This window comes from Cebus imitator, unplaced genomic scaffold (genome assembly GCF_001604975.1).
Source record: "Cebus imitator isolate Cc_AM_T3 unplaced genomic scaffold, Cebus_imitator-1.0 Scaffold160, whole genome shotgun sequence".
NCBI classification, from domain to species: domain Eukaryota; kingdom Metazoa; phylum Chordata; class Mammalia; order Primates; family Cebidae; genus Cebus; species Cebus imitator.
In genome coordinates, this window is record NW_016107475.1 from 1179194 (window position 1) to 1198959 (window position 19766).

The window sequence follows — 19766 nt, forward strand, 5'->3', positions numbered from 1 at the left end:
CACACACACACAAGAAGGCATAGCATGTCAGAACTTTGGGATACATAAGGAAGGATGAAGACTGCAGAGAAGGCAGGAATTGTTTGTACACTAATGGACAACTGGGATTAGCTGGCAAAGTCACTGGCTAAACACCAAACCACTGTAACTTCCAGGTTTTGCAAGATGTTCAAAGACATCCCCCAATAACTTCTGGTAGAGAGTGAAATGTGATTGTCCTCCTCCCATTGCTGACTTTACCTGCTGTACATATTCCAAATGCTAATTCCTAACCTGGTTCCCAGTTACCCATTTTTCAAAATGTACACTGTGGAAGTTTAAATTCAGTTTGACCTTAAACTTTATAATGATGTAAACAATATAGACATAGATATGATTTCTGGAGTGTTTTTCCAAATGGAATCCGGTGCCTTTCTTTAAAGGCTCACTATAAAGAACAGTTTGCAAAACATGTATCACCAGGATTGTGACAAATCCATCTTGCTTGATTTTATTCCCTACAGGCAGCCCATCAAGATTCAGACCCATAGCCCTTCAGAATTAGAGAAAGACAAAAAGCCCTGTTCTATAGCCATCTTCTGGGATGGAATGCAAAGTATTTTGTTGTGGTAAGTAGGGCTTTGAAGAAGAAAGCACTGGGCCCACTCCTGGGGTTGTTACTCCAGTGCTCAGCATTTAAAACGGGAGCCCGAGGGTCTTGGAGATCATTTTAATCTCCCTATATTAAAACAAAACGTGTTTCCCTTGTGTCGTTCTTCCCACCCTCCTCCCCAGATTCACTGGCTCCTCCCAGGGGAAAATGAACTTGACTGCTGACAGTCCCAAAAGAATTCCAAACAATTTCCTTACTTGCCTCTCTGTTCCAGTGAAGATTATGAGCCTAACTCTTAGAGACTGCTACCAAAATTCCACCCCGCTGAATTCTGCAGCCTAATTCTTTCGGCATTATGTTTTTTGGCAGAATGAATGTGACCCAAATTTGCAGGAGATAATTTGCTGCAACAGTGCTTCTTGCAATGCAGTGAGCCCATAATTAGCATTTCAGGATTGTAAATACCACACTTTTAGAAAAATAATAACTGTTTGCCTCAAGGAAGAACAGATTTGGATCTTGTATTATAGAAATGGAAACACTTAACAAAATGTGGACAATTTTAGTAAAGATTTTATGAATTAAGGAAGCTTTACATATCAATGGAAAATAACTGAGGACTAGCAAGTGACCTCAGTAGTTGGTGGCAAAGGCTATAGCAGTTCTTTAAGGATTCAGAAAATAGTTGTGTGCATGTGTGTGTGATTGTAAAAACATCATGCATTCCATTTCCCATCCGTGGTGGCTAACACTATTCAAAAAGGACATTTTCAGACCTGTGATGTCTTTTTAAAAAACAAAACAAAACAAAAAATTCTAACTATGGCTGTTCCCGTGTTTACCCACCACGCTTCTCACAGATGTTTGGCTGTGTGAGCAATGTTGTTTCATGGATTCATGATTTCATCTTTTCTCAATATTAATCAGCTTTAACATCAGATGTCAAAAGAGACTTGACATTTTTCTTAACAAGAACTCATGGGTCAGATTTTTGAAAAGAGCAATAGTAATATTTCCACTGGGTACCAGAATAAAACTGAGTAGGCTAAAACTTTCTGGCCATGCTTCTGTGGCTGATTACTTGGCTTTTATAAGAAATATCTACCACTTATCTTTCATGGACACAGAGTGCAGTCTGCACTCTACTGCTGGAAAGATACTGGCCATGAGGATACCAGCTGTGATCACAGTGTCCTCATCAGATTCATTCACCCTCTCAGAATGCAAACACGAAGCCAAGAGAAACACGTTAGAAGGGGATTCCTTATTCCAAAAGCTTAAGCGTGACACAGAAGGGGAATGGACAAAACAGAAAGAATAAAAATATAAAAATAAAAGGTGCGAGGTGTTTTCCGCTAGAAGCTACGAGGCACATGCGCGTGTGGGCTGGTGAGGCCTGCGGGGGCTGCCTCTCTCTCCGGTGCTCTTACCTTATTTCTCTTGAAGTAGGCTCGTCGGCAGGCCGCAAAGCACTTCTCGCTGCAGAAGCTTTTCACCTCACTTCCCATACTCAGGGAATAGCGCTTGATTCCCACTTTCTGGCACCAGGCACACATTATTTGTACATTTGACACATCATCTTCTATAATAAAAGTATAAGAAAAATGTTCATATCAGAAGCAAACATCCCTTCAAATTTAGACACACCCTGAACCTGACAGTACCCGGGCCTGATTTTAGTTTCTGGACCTTGGAGGAGAGGTGCTCTTTCTTTCTCCCTCTCCCTCTCTTTCTCCCTCTCTCTTTATTCATTTATTTAGGCTCCTAAGTTTCCAAAAGATATTTACTTAAAAACCAGAGCATGGCTGCAGAGCCATGAGGGCTCCGAGGGCTTCTTAGCCTGGTTAAAAAAAATAACAAAAACAAAAGCTTCATCTGCCTAGTTAAACCAGACCCAGTACTAATGAAGCTTGTAAAACAACTCATGTCTTCAAAGGTCCTGTGAAAGCTTACAGGATCTGCACTGGGTGGGATAATTTGTAGGGTGCCAACTTACAAATGGAACACCCTCATGTGAATCTTGACCAGGCACCAGGCTCAACCATGGCATGTTCCCTATTACTGTTAAATGATATGTGCTATTGTTTACTCTTGCAATGTAATAATTCTCAAGCAATGCGGTTAGTCAAAAAAGGAAAGATGTGCATGGCCAGATTCTGGCAACGGAAACAGACAAGGCTGGCTCGCTGAACAGACTCTGACAATGCAGCCTTCTGGGCTGGTGTCCTAAGGGAGATGCAGGCCTGGTTGAAATTCTCCTCCATGTCATGTGGTTCATGGACCCTGGATGGAGGGATGGTAATGGGAATGCCAGATCATTCTCAGCCAGATGGGTGGTCCTCCCAGCTCCTCATGTCATGTCATGGGGTGGCCCAGAATGAATTTAGGTGGTTTGCAAATATTTCTACTATTTAAATTGTTGTATTTATTTTCCTTTGCATGAGAAGAAAACAAATTTAACTAGCATAACGAGCCCATAATATCACAAACACTACTGCTTAAACAAAGAAAGGATTTTAAAGTGAGTCAATTAGTAAAATATATTTAGTAAATCATAGTGTAGGTGTTCAGAAGTTATGACAAAAATTATGATGGTGATATTCGGGTCTGGGAAACACTGGCCTCTTTGAGGGGTGTGGACAAAAGGAAGCTTTAAGTAGACACCCAAGTAATAATTCCTTGTTGCCTGTTAGTGGCTTTTGCTACACCTTGAGTTTTCTCTGTCCTCCCAATTGACAGCAGGGGTGTGTGTGTGTGTGTGTGTGTGTGTGTGTGTGTGACTGATTGCCACATCTCTTCTTCCTTTATGGATTTTTTTTTTTTCTTAACCCAGACTCATGCTCCAGACATGAATGATAATCACAAAATCCCCAATAAGCACTAGTATAGTGTTGTCTGATTTCTAGATAAAATCCCCCAGAGACCAATTGCTAAGCAAAGCCTGGTCCATGAGTTGTTGACATATTCATGGTTCATAGAGTCTGTCATGCAATCATTTCATTTCCAGGGAAGAGATTTAGTTTGAGGCAGTGTGGTCATCAGCCTGCAAAATTAGAAGCAAACTAATTTGTAGTGCAGTGATACAGCCTTTTCCCCCTGAGTATCACCACTCCGAACTACGTGCAGCATTTTATTTACCTCAGTGGAATAAATATTGCCATTTTAATGACCTTTTTGTATTTCACAAATTACATATTGTGATCTATTGTTAATTATCAAATGAGACAGTATAAAAAAATGACCTTTGATGTCAAACATTTTTGATCACATAACTTTCTTTAAATGGCATAATATAAATTCAAATGTCAAACAATTACTGTATTTAATAAATTGTTCTATTCAAGGCAAGCTTTCTGATATTTCAGGAATATCATTAACAAAAAATTTAAAAATAAAATAAATAAATAAAAGCAAGCTTTTATTTATATTTTACATGATCTCTAATATGGTATCTCTCTACATATTAACATTATACAATGGTATGAAAAATTAGCAAAGCTCTATAATTTACCTTAGCATATGAAGGAGTTTTCTTAGATTAGAAAGAGCATTTATTTTAAAATAATCACCTGTCTTTACTAAACTAGATAGCAACTAATAGTTTCTATTTTTCCCAATTGATAAGATGTCTTAAAATCTTAAATTCCTGAAAAAGAAGATGATACAGCAGAATTCTCATAAATGATCCACTGGCAGTAAGCTTGATTCTGGTGAAATCTGTAAGGAAAAAGATTTATGTGGGAAATCATCTGGCCTCACAGTTTAATGAGGAGATCCCCACATCCCAAGGAGCCATTTTAGAACATGCACTAGGTCCCTGTCATTGTTTCTTCCTTTAAATAATCTGACTTGTAAAACAAAGTACAAAATTGTTTAAGACCTAGGTCCTTAACTATAATGGACCAACACTGAGATGAGAAAGAGCAGAGTGCAAAGCTATTCACAAGGCCAGGGCTTAGCATGAGGCTTGGGCCAGGCCTGGAGGAGTGAGGCTTGGGCCAGGCCTGGAGGAATGATGCTTGGGGTCAAAGGGTAGCTCCGGGGTCTTTCTCAAGCTTCAATCCATCATCACCAGACAGACCCACCTGTCATTTTTTAAAGAGAGGCAAGAATACTTTCTTACAATGGACCTAACAAATGAACAAAAAGGTAGAATTTTAAAACAGATTATTTCTTATAAATCATTCTTACTACAAAGCAACAATATGAGATGAGACAAAATAAATTGTGCACTTTTATATCTGGCAGTTGGAAAACTCTGAAAATGATGGTTAGCATTTGCCTTCTTAAATAAGTCAATGTTCCCAGCAATTTTTTGTAAAATTTTGTTTCACAAAGGTATATGCTTTGGAAAACTCCCATCAGATTTCTCCTTTCCTGGTATTAAACTTTTACCAGCAGCTAATGATCCAAAGAACAGTCTGATAATCGGGTTATTCAAAAAATTTAAAAAAAAAATTTTTTCAGGTATCCCAGGCATTCTAGATTTATAAAAGTCATTTATATTAGTAATACATTTTAGAAACTAAAAAAGAACTGTGATTATCTAAATTAATATTGTCAGGCAAAATATAGTTCAAAATTCTGCCACCAGACATGAGATGGTGTCCCCATATCTTATGACTGCACCCCTAGAAAAGTGAACGCTTCTTAAGTGGTTAAAGCCAAAGCGATCAGTCCACTTCAACACCTGCATCTCTTTCTACCTGAAACCTGGAAATGAAGTGCATGCTTTCCACTGGCAAAATAGAAGGCTTCAGCACTTTAACTTTTCTAACTTGATCTGCTTTAAAACTTTTTTCTATTTTAAAAAATATTTCTTCAAGCTAGGGAAAACCTAATTACCTATCTTATATTTTGGCTAACGGTCTGTGCCATTAGAGACTTGAGATTACCTCAGAGAAGATTCGCATAACAGATTTTTACATTACATTATCTTACAGCCATTAGGCTGTGCATTTTTATAATAAACAATGCAACAACAAATGCAAAATGTTTACAGCATTAAATCACATTTCCAAAGAGAACAGTTTGTATAACATAATAAAATTTTCATATGATAATGTAATATAAATATGTATCAGTCAAAATATGCATATTTCAATTAATCATGAAAATTTTGTACCACCTCTTTAGAATTTAATTAAGCAGAATGTTTAAGGCATTTTCTTTCCAATCTAATATTCAAAGAGCTATAGAACATTTTTCTACCTTACGTCCCAGAAGAAGTTCAGATTAATTACTCCAAGATGAAATCAAAATTGTATTTATTTATTACAGTGCAGCGAAGTGTGAAACCAAGCATTTCTGAAATGCCCTGCTGAAAGTGTTTGAGAAATTGCATTATCTGGTTACTTTTAAAAATAAGGATGGCCATTGGTCAGTGATTTTCTTGGGGCATTTGAATTGGCTATAAACATGCATACTAACTTACCTGACCAGCACCCAAAGAAAATCAGTAGGGCATTAATGGATACTGGGTAATTAAACTGTAGATCTACCACCCCTTTGTAACTTTCACAGGAGTCCAAGTCTGAGGGGAAATTCTGAAAGTATTTGCTGGAACATCTATCTCCTCCAACAGTTCCTAGAATGCACACATCCAGATAATCAATGAAAGATCTGGATTATATTTGAGACAAGGTGCAAGGCAGTCTGAGGAGACTCTATTGTTAGGCTGGAGTACAATGGCACAATCTCAGCTCATTGCAACCTCTGCCTCCTGGGTTCAAGCAATTCTCCTGCCTCAGCCTCCTGAGTAGCTGAGACTACAGGTGCAAGCCACCATGCCCAGCTAATTCTTGTATTTTTAGTAGAGACGGGAGTTTCACCACGTTGGCAGGATGATCTCGATCTCCTGACCTTGTGATCCACCCACCTCAGCCTCTCAAAGTGCTGGGATTACAGGTGTGGGCCACATACCCGGCTGGCAGCAGCTATATTTAAGAACAAAATAAAGACACGGCCTGGAAAGCTGGCAAGAAACTAGAGCTAAAGTTTGCTTTCTTCATAACTTCTTCGAAGAGAGAAATTCCTTTTTGAAATAATTCAATTCCAAAGACTTTAAAGCAATCTAAGTTAAAACTTCTTCAGAGTCCACCAGGAGCTTCTGTACAATTCCCCGTGTTCTAGGAGCGAACATACAAGGAGACCCAGAGAAAACTGGTACCACTAAACCACAAAGAACATCAGCAGAGTTGGCAGTACTTAGTAGGTGCCCGCACAGTGCATGGCTCATTTCAATGTTATTTAATCTTTTTCACAAACACCAACAACCAGGCAGGTATTAATATTAATCTCCATTATGTGAATAAGGAAAGTGAGTTTATATAGTAAGTAATTTGCTCCTAATCACCCATTGAGTACATATCAGAGCCTGACTGAGGACCAGGCCATCTGATTCCAGAGCCCAAGCTCTCGACCACTATACCTTAGATACCACGGTTTTTCTAAGCAGTAAGATTATAAACCATCCTCACAGACCCCTCTCTACAAAAAGGACTAAAAGCTGTCACAGATTTTGCTACTTAACACAGCACACTGCTCGGTGACAAAGAAAATAGACAATAGACAAAGAAAATGAAATCAAAAAGGTCAAAATGTCTTTGAGGAGACAGCCGAAGTGTTACTCAATCAATATTTGTTGATTGATTTTTTAAAAATAAGTTAAAGGCCCACAGTGCAAGCCTTTATTTCTTTATGACTATGAGACATGGATTTGCTGCAAACATTCTATATAACTTGCACCAGTAAGTGCTACTTAAACATTAAATGATAAGATAGAACCAATAATATGTGGATCTCAAGAAGCAGTTATTCTACCCACAGGCAAGCAATACTCTTGCCAGCCTTCTCTTTTCTAAGGAGCAGGGATCATAGCAGGACATGGATAAGGCTGACTTTCTGTGTGGGTGAAATGGGAGACCCCTTACCTCTGTAATTTCAAGGGTGGCAGTAAGAATATCCTAGCTTCAAAAAATTATCCTTCAGCTGCTCACTAAGATTAAATTCTACTACTAGAAGGTCATTTCTTTGGCTAAATGTTTCTTATAAACTATTCAAACACAAATTCCCTGAAAGCAAGGAGGCTCAATATATACTTGTAAATAATGATTTAGGCTTTGAAATGAATGATTCTTTCTGAAGAATATGTTTTTACAAGGAATGGGAAAAAGGGCTGAGGATAGGGTTCCAATGAGAAAGGCAGAGAGGCAAAGATGGGAGAGTTGGGACATATTACTTAACTAATGTCTAGCCTTGGAAAGATCTAGAGCAACCTGAGGGCAGCCAAAGGAAGGCAGTGTGGACAGGGTGATGACACTGTAGAACATGTCAAATGTGTTCAGAGTGACTTTTAAGTATGAATATGAAACACAGTAGACAGTGGCATATAGCTAAGGATTGCCAGAAAAGAAAAGCAACAGGCAGGTCCACTTATGACAATCTCAAGCGGGTGACTATTTTTTAAGCAAATGAGGTAGTAGATGTATATTGCTTTGCAAATCTAAGTTGCTACTATTTGAAAGACAGTGTGGTGAAGCACAGAGAGATGGAGACAGAGGACTTTGGGTGAAAGTACTAATATTGCCTCTTCTAGTTGTGTGTGACAAGAGTAAGTTGATCAAGGCCTGATAATGCCCACCCTAACAATAGCTACGGTGAGGATCAAATAAGATTAAATATGCATATTCTATATGAAAATGAGCCTTCCTTAGAACTAGTGGCAATTAGAACCACAAGAAAAGGGTAGGTGTCTGCTGTATGCAGTCTGGAGAGGCCCGGTGACCAGGCACCAGTCTCTTCAATCACATCCCCTCCCATGGATGACATCTGTAAAACCACTATCCTTGAATACAAAGAACAACCCAGTAATTGGTTAAATTTCACTAATGTAGATTATTTCAGAGTAAAGCCATTAGAATTAATAAAAGCCTCACTTACAGCTATTCTTTTAAAAAAGTACTTAACTTGAATTAATAGTTGACAAGATGTTGCCAAATATATCACTGCACTGCCAGATATTCTGTAATTAATAGATGGGAATTCTTTGTAATTATTACGTTAACTATCCACACATGGGTGGATCTTCCTAAGTGCCTGAGAAGTTTGCTCATTTAAAAAGTATCAGAGCAACAACTAAAAATGTCTGCCACCTTGGCAACTGAACTATCAAGAATTCCCAAAGAGCGGTGTCTGAAATGTAAAATTTTATTGAAACACAGCTCTCATTAAAAGGATAATGCAATTAAATGACAGAGGTCCATAATACTACACGAATCTACATAGCATCTAAATTATCCCTAATTTTCTTTTGAAAATAGATTTGAAGTTATTTCAAGAACTTAAATAGTCTACTTCTCTCTAAACAGAATAGTACTTAACCCCAAAATAAAATCTAAATCTGCTACACATAAATTAAAAATTGGTTCCAATAAGTAAAAGGAATGAGCATATGTTATACAAAATTACAGAAAAATGACAGACTTTAAAATGTTTTCAATTTTCTAATGGAACATTCCACCCAATTTTAAATTATTTACATCCACATTATGAAGATAGACATAGATATAGATATAAGTATAAAGAATGTGATTCCAGAAAGAATTACATGGTTACATGTGAGCTGGATAGACCTGAGGTGTGTGACTCATCTATGACAGGAAGAATGCAGTAAGAGAGGTTCAGACAGTTGTGAGAGCCATTCCAGAGAGCACAGTATTTGAGTTGAAGGATTTGGAAGGTGGAGGAGTTCAAGAGTAGGGAAAGGACAGAGGAGCTGCAGGGGTCAGAGAGTGGCACAGGCTCCAAGTGGGCAGGAATCCTACAGTCATCCAGTTGACCAAGTTTGTGTGAAGGGAAAAGTAGATTAGACAGGGGCTGAAGGGGCCTGAACAAGGAGTCTCATGGATGTCATTTTGCCATCAGGGGAGGGAGAAGGCTCGTCTTTATTCCACAGGTAATAAGAAGCTCCCAAATGTTTCTTGATAACACATGACAGGCCGGGAGTGGTGGCTCACACCTGTAATCCCAGGTCTTTGGGAGGCTAAAGTGGGTGGATCGCTTGAGGTCAGGAATTCGAGACCAGCCTCGCCAACTGGTTTCAAACCAGGTTTTAGTAAAACCCTGTCTCTACTAAAAATACAAAAAAAAAAAAAAAAAAAAATTAGGCAGGCACGGTGGCAGGTGCCTATAATCCCAGTTACTCAGGAGGGTAAGGCAGGAGAATTGTTTGAACCTGGGAGGCAGAGTTTGCAGTGAGCCAAGATGGCACCACTGCATTCCAGCTTGGGTGATAAGAGTGAAACTTCATCTCAAAAACAAACAAACAAACAAAAAAACCAGAAAAGAAAACCATGACAGGACCAGAGATGTGTTAAGAAATGTTACTTCAATAGAAAAGATCCGAATTTGAAAACTAGAATCCAGTTCCACATCTAGCAGCCTCAGTAAGCAAAGTGAGAGCATTCTCCGTGTCTCATTCTCCCTTGTGTCTTCAGTACCTAGCACAGAGCAGTGCTCGTGCTTCATAAATGAATAAATGGACAGATGAATTAATGGCTGCAGAGGAAAAGGGATGAAGTCCTGAACCTATAGGGTGGACAGTGGAAATGAAAAGAACAGATTTAAGAATGAGACGAAATCAATTATCAAAATGTAGGAATGTTACCAACTCAGAAATAACTGAAATTTCTGAGTGTTCATCTTCCTGTGCTTCTAGTCAAAGCAGAGTAGGGAAAAGTCCACAGAATTCTTGGGGAAATTGACTCTGGAGTCAAATTCAAACAAAATGAAGTTGCTTTACAGCCAATCTCCCTTCCTCATTTATTTTCCCATACTCCAACAAAGGAGAGCAAAAGAAAGAGACTCATGAAGTCACAAAATAGTACTTCTCTCTTGAATACCACGTTGAACTTGGATTTGTTAACATGACACTACTGAGTCCATGTGTCTCCAGCTCCCTGATATTAATTTGAGTATTTCCTCATAATTTCACTGACTTGCCAGTGAAGTAGCTTCTTCTTGTTAAGTTTGACAGCCTCACCTCTGCTTCTCAGTGTTCACTGCAGAGTCTGTCTTTTCTATGTACTCACCCTAAGAAACTGGAATAGGAAAGGGAAAATGCAGAATTTTAGAGTAAGGAAAACCCAGCATCTTTCATGCAACACTTCCCAAAGCACATTCCACAGAACACTAAGCCCATGGGGTACTTACATGGATGTGATTTTTAAGAAATACTTCCATGATTAAATATGAATGGAAAACAGCAGGCTAAACAAAGTTAAACAACAGGCTTTTTACAGCAGGACACTTTGGTTCCACCAATGCATAATTAAGAATCTGTTGAAAGGAAATAGAGCCTGCCTTCCAAATCTCACAAATTTAACAGTGGACACGTCTTTTCACAGAGAATTCCCAAGACTGGACTTCTGAGGAAGCCTTCTGGAACATGTTGCTCCACTGCCCTATATCAGCAATGAGGCATGAGCATTTCCATGTGGGTCATTAATTATCAGAAAGGTTTCTTCTCTTTTGCCCAGAATTATATCCTCAGTTGCCAGGAGCCTCCTTTGCCTGGACTATGCAGAAAGACAAGGCCTGCAGCCATGTGGTCAGTGCTGGGCACGCTGACCAACACCTACTAGTCCTCAATATGCATGTTCAGACTGACTAAAGACACCCATGGTCCACAAGGTCCCATGGTGTCTGTTACTCGCATCAAATACAGAGAAGGCAATCCTTTTCCTATAAAGCCCTACAGAGAACCTGGCAGAAATCAACAACAAGACAAAGAGAGAGTAATACAGACTAAATAGCTCATGTTCACTGGATGGCTGCCATAGACAGGATGCTCAAGTAAAATCATATCCCCCATCCCTGGGCCCTCAATCTGACCCTTGGAGCAATCTAAGATGTCCTGGGACAATTACGCTGCAATCATGGGTTTGCTATCCACTAGATTTCGCTCTCCTAGATGGCTGAAGTCTACTCAGCATCTAGTTCACAAATGAATGTGATGAGGGACAAGGGAGTAAAGTCAAAAAGTGTGCTTCAGCAAATCTACCACTCATAGAAAACCAATTCTGAGGCCTAGAGGGGGACCATCTTCAAAGAAATACAAGTGGCAGCATATAAAGACTAAAAGGTCAAGCTGCTTTATACAGGACCTCAGAGCAAGAAGAGCCGTCGCCTGCTCTTTACCTGTAGGGCTCATTTCCCCTTCTGAGATCTGACTGTCTCAAGAATTACACGTAACAGGTCCCACAGTGGTTGACAAATCTCCCCAGAGGTAGACAAAAAATTCATTTATTTACTCAGCTTCGTGCCAGGCACGGTACAAGGAGCTGGAAATGCAGTGACTAACAAGACATGCATGGACACTAACAAGGCCTCAAAGAGCTTCCAGTGGGTACCCCTAGTGTAAATTGCCATCATGCAGGAGAAAATGACCAAGGATAAGCTTGGCCTGCTCCCAGGGCTCCAACACCATAAGGAGGTCATAGGAGCCAGATGTTCTTGGTGACTGTAGAAGTGGGGTGTAGGTATCTTCACTGGAGGGGAGCACAAGTAGCCTATCACGACAGAAAAGCAAGCCAAGTCCCTTCTCGCCGCTCCAGCCAGTCCTGCCAAGCAGCAGGCCACTCAGAGCCACCTCCTAGGGTAGGCAAAGTGACAGGCTAGAGACTGTGCATCAAACAGACACCTGGGAAGGACAAAGCACTCAGAGGGCACTGCTTGTTCTCCTCCTCAGCCCCTTTTCTTACCTCAATGCCCTGAACTGCAGTCACACCCAGAAAGTCAAGTTCAGTAGTTTGAAGGCTATGCAAACCTGCATTCAATTAAATGTTTTAAAAGAGCCAAGATGAACCTGCTAGAAATTTTCAATAAGATAATTTACTTCACTCTTCTCACCTTGAAATATTTACATTTTTTAGAGCAATGATTGGTTGAGGGACTCTCTGAAGGGGTCCCATGTCAATCCCTACTCTGGAATGTAATGAGACACAGCATGCCAAAATAGTCCCACTATGGGAAAAGTAGAGGGCAACACCAACAAGAAATCCTTCAGAGCACTCTCTTCTCTCTACACATTCCTCTTCAGTGGCACTGTCTATGTATTTTTGTGACTCCAGTTACCATCTATAATACGATGATTCCCAAATCAACACAGTTATCTTTCATGAGCTACTATGTTCAACTGCCTCCCAGACATCTTAGCAAGGTCAAGTTCAAAGCTGCGTACACATCCCTCTCCATTAACAGTCCCCTTCACTGTGTTTCCCATCTCAGTTTCTGGCTCTATCATCTACCCAGTTACCTGATGGCAGAGACCTAGCATCTTTCCTGGCTTTTCCCTCCCTCTCACCTCCCACATGCTGATTAATCACCAGGTCTTCCTAAATATTTTTATATAGCTGGGTGTAGTGGCTCATGCTTGTAATCCCAGCCTTTTGTGGGACCAAGGCATGTGGACTGCTTGAGCCCAGGAGTTTGAGACCAGCCTAGGTAACATGGCGAAACACCATCTCTACAAAAAATATAAAAATTAGCTGGGCATGATGGTGCATGCCTGTAGTCCCAGATACTCAGGAGGCAGAGGTGGGAGGATCACCTGAACTCAGGGAGTTTGAGGCTGTGGCGAGCCATAACGGCATCACTTGACTCCAGCCTGGGCAACAGAATGAAGCCTTGCCTCAAAAAAAAAAAAAAAAATCATTCATTCATTCATTTGATGAGTATTTATCAAGTCTACTTATACATGAGGCACTGTTTTAGGTGCCTTGTCTTCATGGAGTTTGTTGCTCTCAATCCCAGTAAAGTCACCAATACCTCTTGCCCATACTACAAGTAGTCTCCTAACTCACTCTCATGTAGTTCCCTCTCTCCATTCTGCATCTAGAACATTCTTCTGAAACACAGATATAAGCACTGCTCTCACCTGCTCAAAACCCTTCAATGGTCTCTACTGCCCTCAAGAAGAAAGTGGCATTCCTGGCATGGTCTCCACAGCTCCCAAGACCAGGCCAGCCTCTCAGCCTGTCTGCTTTCTGGATTCTGGCTTCTTTCACTTCCCTGAGACCTTCCCTCCACTCAGCCTTTACATGTACTGCTTCCTCCTTCACAACCCTAAAATCCTTTACCAGTTTAGTCCTATTGATGAATTCAGTCCTTCGTACCTTATCTTAAACCTCATCCTAGGTAGACTGTCCCTGGCCCCAAACCTGGTCAGATCCCATAGCACTCTGGACTTGGTAATTCTCAGACTTGATTATTATTTTTTCTTTTTTCTTTTTTTCTTTTTTGAGATGGAGTCTCGCTGTCACCCAGGCTGGAGTACGGTGGTGCGATCTCGGCTCACTGCAACCTCCACCTTCCAGGTTCAAGCGATTCTCCTGCCTCAGCTTCCAGAGTAGCTGGGATTACAGGCACCCAGCACCACGCCTGGCTAATTTTTGTATTTTTAGTAGAGACAGGGTTTCACCATGTTAGCCAGGCTGGTCTCAAACTCCTGACATCATGATCCACCTGCCTCGACCTCCCAAAGTGTTGGGATTACAGGCATGAGCCACCGCACTCAGCAAGTTGTTTTTATTTATTTATTTATTTAATGTCTGTCTCTTTCACCAGGCTGTGAGCCAGGTAAGACGGGAGCATATCTGTCTTGCTCACTAGAATAAAATGTCTGACCTGGGGCCTAAGCACAAGGAAAAGAAAAGCATCTTCACTAGGTGTACCTTGGATGTTGGATACCCAGTGGGGGAATGGAGGGAGGTAGCCAAGGGCACTGCCTTTGAAGACAATGTTGCCATAGAGGGAAACACCAGTGAAAAGCCACAGAACAGAGTGGGATCATTATTACTACTCTCCTTGGTCAAGTTAATCAACTAAGTCTTCTCTATTTAACAGGAACTTTGAGAAGTCAGCAATGGGAATGTCCCTAGAATAACAAGAAATGCCAGAAACGCAGCCACCCTCTAACAAGAAAGGAAAGGCACAGCTGACATTTCCTCTTATTTTCTGTTAGCATCTTACCTCCTTGATGACCTGGGACAGGGTATCCTGAAAGTATTATCCTAGCTAGGTCATAACTCCAGAAAGTTTAAAGTTGTGGGCTGCCTCCAGAATCACAGAAGTATATGATTCAGAATCCATGATTATAGATGGTGTCCTCATTTCAGAAGTTAGTTCTGAACCTGGTTCTGTCATTAAGGCAACTGAGTGACCTTGAGAAGGTCATTTGCCCTCTCCAGACCTCATTTCCTCTTCTGTAAAAGAGGACTTCAATTAGATAATCTTCTTGGTTTCTTCTAAGTAAAATTCTAGCATTCTAAATCTCTCACAATAACGTGATCCATTTAAAGGAGTTGAAGGATATTCTTTTTTCTTTCCCCTTTAACTCAAACCCCTGATTTTCTTTGCTTCTTCTTCTTCTGTGTGGCCACCACTGTTTTTCCTTACCCCTATCATAAGAGGCTTAGAAAATTCTTTGGCTGACAGGACAATTTTAGAAATGGCCCTTTCTGAGTGCTCTGTTATTGTACCACTGAGAATCTGCCACCCTCTTTTTACTCTTTCATTATATATTCATGCTGGACTTTAAAGGGAAAAAGACAAATGTTCATAAAATTTCTAACTTTTTTATATTGTCTTCCATTAACTTCTGGTCTTTCACTGCGGACTTCCAGACACATGGTATTTCATCCTGAGTTTCCCAGAAAACAGAATCTGAGTCAAAGACTTGCATGTAGGTGCTTTATTGGGCATGTGATGCCAGGAAGCAGGGTTGAGGGACAAGGGAAATGAACCTAGGGAGCAGACAGAGCCAAAAGAAGGATGTGTTATTGAGTTGGCCACTGCTAAGGGAGACCGGTGTTCAACTGCAGAGGTGATTCTTTGGAGTTTATGAAAACATTTCATAACTATCTATCCAGGGGATAAAAGAAGGAAAACTATTCAACTCTCGTGCCCTGTTGATATAGTACATTAATCCCTACACTGCTGGTTTGTGCATGTGTGAGTGACTGCCGAAAGGATCCACATGGATGCCCATGCTGCTATGTCAGAGAAGTCCCAGAGCAGTAAGCTAGAGACATATGCCACAGGTGCAAGGCATATGCCCAGAATGCACATGCCCAAGCTGGTCAAAGTGCCATAGCAATCATGGAAGTATCATGTGTGGCCAAGAGGATTTGAAGAGGGGCACAAGAGGTGTCCCATACACAGGCCTGTCATCCGTGTGGAGCCTGGTTTCTCAAGTACAACATTGTTGACATTTTCAGCTGGATAATCTGTTTGGGCTGTCCTGTGCATTACACGACATTTAGCAGCATACCTGGCCTCTACCCTGTAGATGCCAGTAGTAGCCCTTATCCCAGCTGTGACAACCAAAAATGTCTCCCGATATTACCAAATGTCCCCTGGGGGCCAAGTCACCCCCTGATAAGAACAACTGGTATAGAGATATATTCTACTTTTGTCACTCACCCAGTGCCCCCTAATTTCTCTACACTTTATACCATATCAGATGCAGCTCTCAAGTAGACCACAGTGAGGTATATTTATGCCTATAACTTAATTTTTAGGCTTCACCATGACACAATTTGCATTTCACTTGGTGATAATTTCTTAATAATAAGGAATGATGACATTTTAAATATTCTCTTGATTTGAGAAAACGATGAACAGACTAAATATAGGATTTAAAAAGTTAAATTACATTCTAGGTCTTAGTTGTTAAATTAGGAGTAGTTTAAAATCTTCTTAAAAACTATGGAAATCTAGGTCTTGTATGCAGGCAGGAATTCTTAATATTTTTTGAGACAAAGATCTTTTTGAGAAAAAAACACCAGCCTTTCCTAAACTGTGCATATATAATATATACACAATTTTACACTCAACTTCAGGACCTACACTTACCCACCTAAGCCCATCTAGGGAATCCCAAGTGTATGTTAATAGTTGCTGGTGAACGTTTGGGTTGTTCCCAGTTTTTAGCTATTACGAATAAATGCTGCTATGAAGGTTATTTTATGTGTGTTTGGCTCACATATGTACACATTTGTGTTGTGTACATACCTAAGATAGAATTACTGCCTTATACATTTTTAAAATGCTTAATTGTGTAAATTTTTCCATATGTGTATATTCAGCATTAATAAATATTGCCAATCAGCTTTCAATAGTGGTTATATGTATTTACACTCTCACCAGCTATGCATGAGAGTCCCAGTTGCTCCATGTCCTCTTCAAACTTGGTATTGTCAGTCTTCTTCATTTTAGCCATTCTCATGTGTTTACTGGTCTTTCACTATGATTTTAAATCTGATGTCCCTAATGAGTAATGAGATTGAAAAACTTTTCCTGTTTATTGATAACTTGGATATTTTCTTTGATGAAGGGTCTGTTTACAAGTTTTTCTGATTTTTCTATTGAGCTGTTTTATTTTTTATTTATAGAGGTTCTCTATACATTGTCGATATGAGTCTTTTACAGGGAAATGCATCATAAACATCATCTGGTACTCAGTGATTTGCTTTTTCATTCTTTTGAAAGATTTTTTTTCTTTTTTTATTTGTATAAATTCATGGAATATAAATACAATTTAACAACATTGATATATCACACTGTGGTGAAGTCAAGGCCTTCAGTGCATCCATCACCGGAGCAACACACATTGTATCCACCAAGTAACCTGAAAGATTTTTTTAAATCAACGAACATTCTTTTTTTTTTTTTTTTTTGAGACGGAGTTTCGCTCTTGTTACCCAGGCTGGAGTGCAATGGCGCGATCTCGGCTCACCGCAACCTCCGCCTCCCGGGTTCAGGCAATTCTCCTGCCTCAGCCTCCCGAGTAGCTGGGATTACAGGCACGCACCACCATGCCCAGCTAATTTTTTGTAGTTTTAGTAGAGACGGGGTTTCACCGTGTTGACCAGGATGGTCTCGATCTCTTGACCTCGTGATCCACCCGCCTCGGCCTCCCAAAGTGCTGGGATTACAGGCTTGAGCCACCGCGCCCGGCCTTCATTCTTAATTTTATTATACGTAGTTAACTTTTTCCATTATGGTTAGTGCTTTACGTATATAGTGTAAGAAATATTGATCTATTCAAGATCACAAATATATTCCCCTAGGCATTCTCTAGAAGCTCTATTGTTTTACTTGTCATATTTAGATCGACAATCCATCTAGAATTTTTTAGAATGATATGGAGAATCAACTTACATTTTTTTTCCATAAACACATTTATTGAAAAGACCATCCTTTCTCTAGTGCTCTACCATGTCATCTTTGTTGTTGTAGACTGAATGTTTGTGTGTCCCCCAAATTCATATGCTGAAGCTCTAACCCTCAATGTGAAGGCAATTGGAGATGAGACCTTTGGAAGATAATTAGTGTTAAATGAGATAATGAGGATGGGGCCCTGTCCAGTGGGATTAGTACCCTTATGAGAAGAGACACCAGAGAGCCTGCTTTCTTTCTCTCCCTTAACCACATGAAGACACAGTAAAAAGGCAGCGATCTACAATCCGAGGAGAGCCTTCACCAGACACTGACCTTTCTGGCACTTTGATCTTGACTTCCAGTCTCCAGAACTGTGAGAAAATAAATTTTGGTTTGTCTAAGCTACCCAGTCTATGGTATTTTTTGTCAGCCTGAGCTGACTAACATATTCATCATGAGTCAAGTATCAATTTAGATTTGTTTCTGGGCTCTGTTGTAATTGTTTATACATACATCCTTGCATCCTTGCCTACTGTCATAATTGTTCTGTCCTTCCAATAAATCTTGATATCTAAGAGTATAAGTCTTCCAATATTTTTTTTTCTTCAAGATTGTCTGGACTATTCTTGCTCCTTTGCACCTCCATATACATTTTAAAAATAACTTTTTAATGTCCACAAAATTTTATGCTGGATTTTTATCAGAACTAGATTTAAATATATAGATCAATTTACGAGGAATCTTCCTCTTTACAATATTTAGTCTTCAATCTATAAACATGGTATGTCCCTCTATTAATTTAAGTCTTCTTTAACTTGTCTCAGCAATGTTTATGATTCTCTGCGTAACAATCTTACACATATTTTACAAGATTATTTTCCCAGGTATTTGATGGGTCTGATACTATTTTAAATTGCATTTTTTAACATTCAGTTTTGAAATTTTTATGGCTAGAATATAGAGATATAATTGATTTGCAGATATTGACTGTGTTTAGAGACTTTGATAAATTGAGTTGTGAATTATAATAGTTAAACCACAGATTGACTGTAGGGAGGTCTATACAAAATAGCATTTCTATCTTTCAAATCTTGAGTTTCTTATTTCTTTTTATTTCCTTATTAAATAATTGTTTGTTAATTTGTTTTCCAGTACAAAGTACAAAATTGAATAGAAGTGGCGATACTGGTCTTTCTTTTCTTTCTCTCTTTTTTTTGAGACAGTCTTGCTCTGTCACCCAGGCTGGAGTACACTGGTGCAATCCCAGCTCACCACAACCTTCACTCACTGCAACCTCTACCTCCTGGGTTCCAGCAATTCTCCCACCTCATCCTCCTGAGCAGTTGGGATTACAGGAGTGCACCACCACATGCTACTAGTTTTTGTATTTTTAGTACAGACTGTGTTTTGCCATGAAGGCTGGGCTGGTCTCAAACTCCTGTCCTGTCCTCAAGTGATCTGCCCACCTCAGCCTCCCAAAGTGCTAGGATTACAGGCATGAGCCACCACACCCAGCCAGTAATGGTTATTTTAATCTCATTCTCGATATCAAGAGGAAAGCTTTCAATACTTCACTATTAAGTATAATATTTACTGTGGGGTGTTCTGTGGATACCTTTGGGTAGATTAAGGAAGATCTATTCCTCCCTTGCCAAAAGTTTTTTTTATCACTTATAATGTTAAATTTTATCAAAATTGTTTCTGCATCTATTACTTTATTCTGTTAACGGTTTTACTTTATCAGAGGTTTTACTTTATTTTGTTAATCATATTGACTGATTTTTAAAATTTAAACCAACTTTGCATTCCTAGAAAAACATCTAAATTAGTCATGATGTATTAACATTTTGTATATATCATTGACTTTGATTTGCTATAATTTTGCTCAATATTTTTGCATCAGTGTTCATGATGAACAATTCCTCCCACCACTTTTTTTTTTTTTTTTTTT

At 39.6% G+C, this 19766-nt stretch overlaps 1 protein-coding gene across 3 annotated transcripts in view; it reads right to left on the reverse strand.

Annotated features, from left to right (window-relative positions):
• LOC108314726 (sine oculis binding protein homolog) overlaps positions 1–19766 on the reverse strand; it is a 167636-nt gene that overhangs the window by 122796 nt on the left and 25074 nt on the right. For all 3 annotated transcript variants that reach the window (XM_017543740.2, XM_017543738.1, XM_017543739.2), the window contains exon 4: positions 2023–2174. In XM_017543740.2, coding sequence (XP_017399229.1) covers positions 2023–2174 — 152 coding nt within the window. The remainder of the gene's footprint in view (positions 1–2022; positions 2175–19766) is intronic.